The sequence below is a fragment of the Frankliniella occidentalis genome, unplaced genomic scaffold (assembly GCF_000697945.3).
Source record: "Frankliniella occidentalis isolate FOCC.00 unplaced genomic scaffold, Focc_3.1 Scaffold50, whole genome shotgun sequence".
Taxonomy (NCBI): Eukaryota; Metazoa; Arthropoda; class Insecta; order Thysanoptera; family Thripidae; genus Frankliniella; species Frankliniella occidentalis.
In genome coordinates, this window is record NW_026267180.1 from 1,574,546 (window position 1) to 1,579,993 (window position 5,448).

A 5,448-nucleotide genomic window follows, 5' to 3' on the forward strand; every position below is an offset into this window, starting at 1 on the left:
TTAGTTCAGTCACACAACTAAACAAGAGAAAAACAATTTAATTTTCCAGACTTACAGCTGACTACAAGACTAAGAAATCTATGAATGAATACCCTATAGGCCATTACAGTCCACAATAATAATTACAGTAGTAATCAATGCCGAGCAGGCAGCCAATAACTCCAATCACCTTGACTCCAATGAACAAAATTCCAAAACTTACCAAACAGCTCTACTTGTTTCTCTGCAGTTCCTAGTTTGTTTGCAGCTTTGCACACATACTGTCCATACTGTCTCTTTTCAACCGTGATCACACGGATGGTTGTGTCAGTAAACTCATCGGCAGTAGCAAAATGAGAAATACTGAAAAAAATGTAGATTAGGAAAATCAAGGCTGGCACTATGGAAGGAAATAGCATACAAAAGAAGTGCTTTTAGTTTTGTACCTGTAGTGCTGATTGTTGGACAATTGGATGTCATCCTTGACCCAGACAATTGCGGGAGGTGGGTAGGCCTCAACATGGCACTCGAGATCCATGTCATACTGAAGGGCTTGGCCAAGTCGGGGTCGAGGAACAGTAATTACTGGAGCAAACTCAACTTCAACAGCTATGTTGCGTCTCACACCCTTCTCAACTCCATTTTCAGCAACACAATAATATGTTCCACGATCTTCTTTGCGAATTTGAGCAATTCTCATAACGTTGCCTCTGTGAAGTGATAATTTGAAAAGAATAAGAAATACGTTTTAACATGCTTCATTAAGTTTAGATAGAGTAAAGAAAGACTTACTTGTAAATAGAACCACCAGTTGGCAGAATAGCATTATTTTCACGCCTCCACGATATACGAGGAATTGGCCAGCCATTGGCATAACACTCCAAGCGCACAGGCTGTCCTTCACTGACAACAATTGAACGAGTTGAGTTGTCTGAAATAACAGGGGGTCGTCGAACTTGCAGTTCTACCTCGGCAGAGATTTTGTTGTTTATAGAAATAATGACTTGGCATTGATAATAGCCAGCATCAGTCTCCTGAATATCTTTTATCTAAAAAAAAATAAATTGTTATCATGAGCACTTTAGTTTCCTTCGGAAAATGAATGAAAAAGGAAGAACAAGCAAAGTATCATAGATATTACCTGCAGTGTGTACGTTGAACTCTGTTGGTCAGTACGGATAGCAAACCGGGAGTCTCGAATAATGAGAGAGCTACCAGTTGAAATGGGCAAAGGGTCAGATTGTCTGTAACGGTCAACTTTCATCCACAGAACAGGGTAGTCAGAGGCATAAAGCACAGAACACACAAGTTCAACTGTGCCTCCAATATCCTTGATTTGCTCTTGGGAAATGTAAGAAATCGTTGGGGTTCTCTGAGCAAGAGCTGGAAAAAATGAAAAGAACATGGAAAATCTCAGGGGAGAGTACAGCGTAAAGTAAATGTAACAAAAATATAGCCACAAGGACTTCTAATTTAATACACAAAATCTACAGGTAATGTGGCAAGTGAAATTCAATATTCCAACTGCTAAAATTGACGCAAATTTAGAAATGTCTACAGAAAAATAAATGAAAAAATGACTAAAACAAAAATTTATTGGTTAGGAACCGTTCCCTCCAATGGGCGTTGCGGCCACACCTAACCATTAGTACGCTCTATGGATAGGCAAGGAGAGTCGAACTGGTGTAAGTGAAGGATCACTCGAAACCCAAGTGAGACAGAACCACATTAAAAATGCTACTTACCAAAATTTGAGCAGCATAGCGAGAAAATTAGCAAACAAGCAAGGTGCATTATAGGCGCACCCATTGCAGCGAGTCGTCTTGACAAGCAGGGAACGGGATGTGTCACTGTAACACAAAGCACACGGATTGCGGATTATTCTCACTGACGTAAAACGACCGAGCATACAGCAAACAGGCCGCTTACAATTAAAAAATAAAAATAAACATATTCAGAATGATAATAACAAGTGTTTAAAAACTTACAACAACAAACACGACGTGAGAGTGTAGTAGTGCAAGTGTGAGTGTGCGCAAGGCGTCAACCGCTACTACTGGAGTCAGGAAATTTTAGACGCGTAGACGCCAAGCGAACGAGACGACGAGTTTCCGACTTCACCTAAATTTTATAGAATACTTGAAACATATTTTCCATCTCCATCATTTCGAATTGTTTTCCGTCAGCTCTGTATGAACTTTCGGCTGTCGGTTTTACTGCCAGATCGCTGAAGCGACTCGCGTGGTATAGACACCCGCTGCCGCCAAATTCAAAGCGAGTCGCAGCTTGACCCGTGAGAAATGCATTATCGATAAATGGTCGATCTGCATCGATCGAGGCAAATTCGACTCGACATCGATTTGATTTTGTTCACCAAATCGACGAAAATTCGAAATCGACATCGAATCGACGTCGATTCGAAAGTCCATCTCTCACTGGGCCTCAGAGTGCGACGCCACCCCCCACCCCCCAGAGGACAAAGCAGTGGGAGGGGAAGGAAATTTTTTGGTGGAATATATCAGGAATACTTCTGGAACATTTTTCATGCACATTGAATGTCCAAGTGGCCCACCCCTTGGCGTGGTCTGTTGTACCAGGTGGCTGACTCGCGCTGCGCACTTTCGTGGTTGTACTGTACCGCACACAAGCGTGCGGGCTGGTTTGCCTATTCCCGCTGCTCACGGCTCCTTTATGATGGCTCCGTGCGAGTAGGCAACCCGCACGCACGCGTGCATGCGGTGCAGTGTAACTACGAAGGTGCGCGGCGTGAGTCAGCCACCTGGTATCCACTGAGCTGTACGAAAACCTGAGCCCCGGTCGAGGGGACTGTCTGATTTTTTATCCACGTGGGCTAATTTTTTCTTTGAAGTCCGGAGGCAACTTTTTCGCACTATCGGAGATTTCGAATCGAAAAAAGTCCAAAACGACCCACCCTAATGTTAAAGTCGTTCACCGTGTCCTGCAGCGACATTGTCTGCGACAAGTCGCAGCACCCCCCCCCCCTCCCCGTTTCCACTTCTCTCTCTATCTCGTCTTTTCCACTGAAAACAGTACCTTTCCTCCACAACCAACTCCACTCTGTTTAGCTGAAAACAGTCACACTGTACCTCCTGCCGGCCGGCTCACGACCCAAAGCCCCTCACGACCCATGCACACACACACCCCTCCCCTCCTTGCCCCTCCTTCCACACATCCTCGATTTATCTCTTTCGTCTTTTAACCTCCCTCGTCTCCGTCCTTTGGTTCGTCTTCATGCTCGGTGCGCTCATGCTTGTGGCCCAACTTTCGCATCATGGACCAAAATAGCGTCCCTTAGGTGGGGAGTGGAGAGAGAGAGAGGGAGAGAGAGAGAGAGAGAGAGAGAGAGAGAGAGAGAGAAGGGGGGGGGGAGCGAGAGGGGGATGAGGGTGCGGGGTGGCCGTTTGGCACGGCCCTCCCACCGCGGGCCCCACAGCGCCTCAGTCTCAACCGAACCGCTATCCAATAGACAAGACACTCCCCATCCTGGTCTGATCCAATCGAATTGAAAAGAGGGAAGAAGGCCGAGTATTGAGAAGGAGTGAGCTCAAGGGAACGAGAGACAGAGTCGTGACATTCGCCAGGGCTGCTCTTCAGGTCGGCCGTGTCGTGAAGTGCCGGGGGAAGTCCTCTGTTGTTCGAGCGTCCGCCGCCGGCTCTCCTTTGCGTTGGGTGAGTTCGCTTAAGCCACGTGTGACAAGCGTGGTGACAGAGAACGGCATCGCCAAGGTGTTTTTCGACACAACTTAGCTAAAAGAAATACCCAAGGAAAATATAAATGTATTGTAGAGAAATAATTTGATAGCGAAGTTATAAATGTTGCCATTACATCCTCAAAACCATGACCCATCGTGCCTTGTCCATGCATCACATCACATTGCCCATGGACTATTTCGTACGGTTTGTTAGTCAGGACTAAATTGGTGACAGCTGCCACTTGGTCGATATCAGCCAGGCGCGGATTAAGGGGGTGGGGGGGTGGGGGTGGCGAGCGCCTCCTGTCGTCTCTAGAGAGCCGCCTGAAAGGTGGGCAATTGGCGACACAAAACCCCTGTATGTAGGCAACGGAAAGTGCATCGCCGCCCTATCAGCCTGGACCGGGCTTCATCCGCGCTTGATATGAGCGGAATAACCTTCGCACGAACCTCTGCTTGCACAGTTTGTAGTGTTACATACCGGGTGGATGAATGATAATGTGGTATATGATATTGCTTGCCCTTAGTCTTTAGTCTGAGTCTTTCATACGAAAAGTCACTCATGCAAATGCTTCGTCGACTTTTTGCAGTGTCGACAATAGGCTGCGATGAAGAGTGCGTATTTAGAACGCGATATTTGGAGACAATATGGGTCAGCGGGAAGGGAATGCCCAGCCAGCATCCCGAGGGATCGGCGCGTGATCCGCGCGTCGCCCGGCGGGATCAGCTGGGCAGGGGCCGACGCACGGGGGAGCGGGGAGGGCGTCGGGGAGGGCGCACCACAACACAGCCCCTGGCAAACCACCAACCCAGCTGGCGCAGCGCAAGCACAAAGGCGATTCGAGCACACGTTTGCGCACACCGGCTTTTTGATCGCAAAAGTGCCCCATAGCCCTACCGTGCGGATGTTTTGAAAATAGAACGCTAACTAAGGGGTTACTTTAAGAGAGAATGTCTTAGACCAGATTAGTTGTTTTGAAAGAGTGGTCATTTAATCAAAAAATAATGGGCAATGGACATATTTTAATGAATTTGGTGACGACGTTTAGATAGACATGCTGAATTATTTTCAACCATGCCCTGCAACCTTAGCTCGTACTACCGAGTAAGGCAATGGAAATTTTGAAAATCAACGGAAACCGTCGAGGAAACTTCGTGAATCATAGGTAATCTCGAATATCCAAGATCAATGCAAATCAACTAAAATCTTGAGTGAGCCAAAGTTTCGAGGAGTCTTGGGTAGGCTTAAAAGGGGTTTACTGCCCCCTCGATTTATTTTCTTCCCCCAATTAGAAATTGTATCGGCGCAACATACTGCTCCAACGTGCCACAAATAAAGCAAGCGTCTTGCGTAGGAAGAACAACGTGTAGCTGTTGCACTGAAAGGCCATCGGCCGGCAGGGAGCCCGGGGTCCCTGGCCGGGGTCAGGACCGGGCGCGGGCCGCTCACCTCCGCGGCGTTCTACGCAACGGTTGTGAAGGGGCCCAGCCCAGCGCGGCCCGCCCCGCCCGCCCCGGCGCCCCCGGCCCGCGTGGCTCTATTTTTGTTGTGACGGCCGAACAACCGCGCGCCAAGCTGCGCCAAACCGAGCGGGGCGGGAGGTTTCGCAGGGGTTGCGGCGGCGTGTTGGCGTGCGCTGCTGGACGGGCGTGCGATTTGCGCGCTATTTCGGTGTTTTGACGCGGAAGGGGCGAGCGAGCGCGAGGGCAGAGCCGCGCCGACCGCGTGGTGGTGGTGGTGGTGGTGGTGGTGGTG

At 48.5% G+C, this 5,448-nt stretch overlaps 2 protein-coding genes across 5 annotated transcripts in view; one reads left to right on the top strand and one right to left on the bottom strand.

The window, feature by feature from the left end:
- Positions 1–2,060, bottom strand: part of LOC113206396 (lachesin) — a 10,323-nt gene extending 8,263 nt beyond the window's left edge. For 2 of the 4 annotated variants that reach the window (XR_008011111.1, XM_026422469.2), the window contains exons 1-6: positions 1,968–2,060; positions 1,725–1,829; positions 1,121–1,362; positions 772–1,028; positions 426–689; positions 203–342 (exon numbers count right to left, since the gene is read on the bottom strand). Coding sequence is in view for 3 of the 4 variants with exons in the window: in XM_026422469.2 (XP_026278254.1) it covers positions 203–342; positions 426–689; positions 772–1,028; positions 1,121–1,362; positions 1,725–1,788 (967 nt within the window). In the remaining variant the exon portion in view is untranslated. Of the gene's footprint in view, positions 1–202; positions 343–425; positions 690–771; positions 1,029–1,120; positions 1,363–1,724; positions 1,830–1,908 lie in introns of all 4 variants that reach the window. The other 2 variants (XM_026422471.2, XM_026422470.2) reach the window with 2 other exon arrangements.
- Positions 2,061–3,426: 1,366 nt separating this feature from the next.
- LOC113206394 (ankyrin-2-like) overlaps positions 3,427–5,448 on the top strand; it is a 31,204-nt gene continuing 29,182 nt past the window's right edge. Inside the window, exon 1 of the mRNA XM_052267323.1 lies at positions 3,427–3,669. The gene's annotated coding sequence lies outside the window, so the exon portion shown is untranslated. The remainder of the gene's footprint in view (positions 3,670–5,448) is intronic.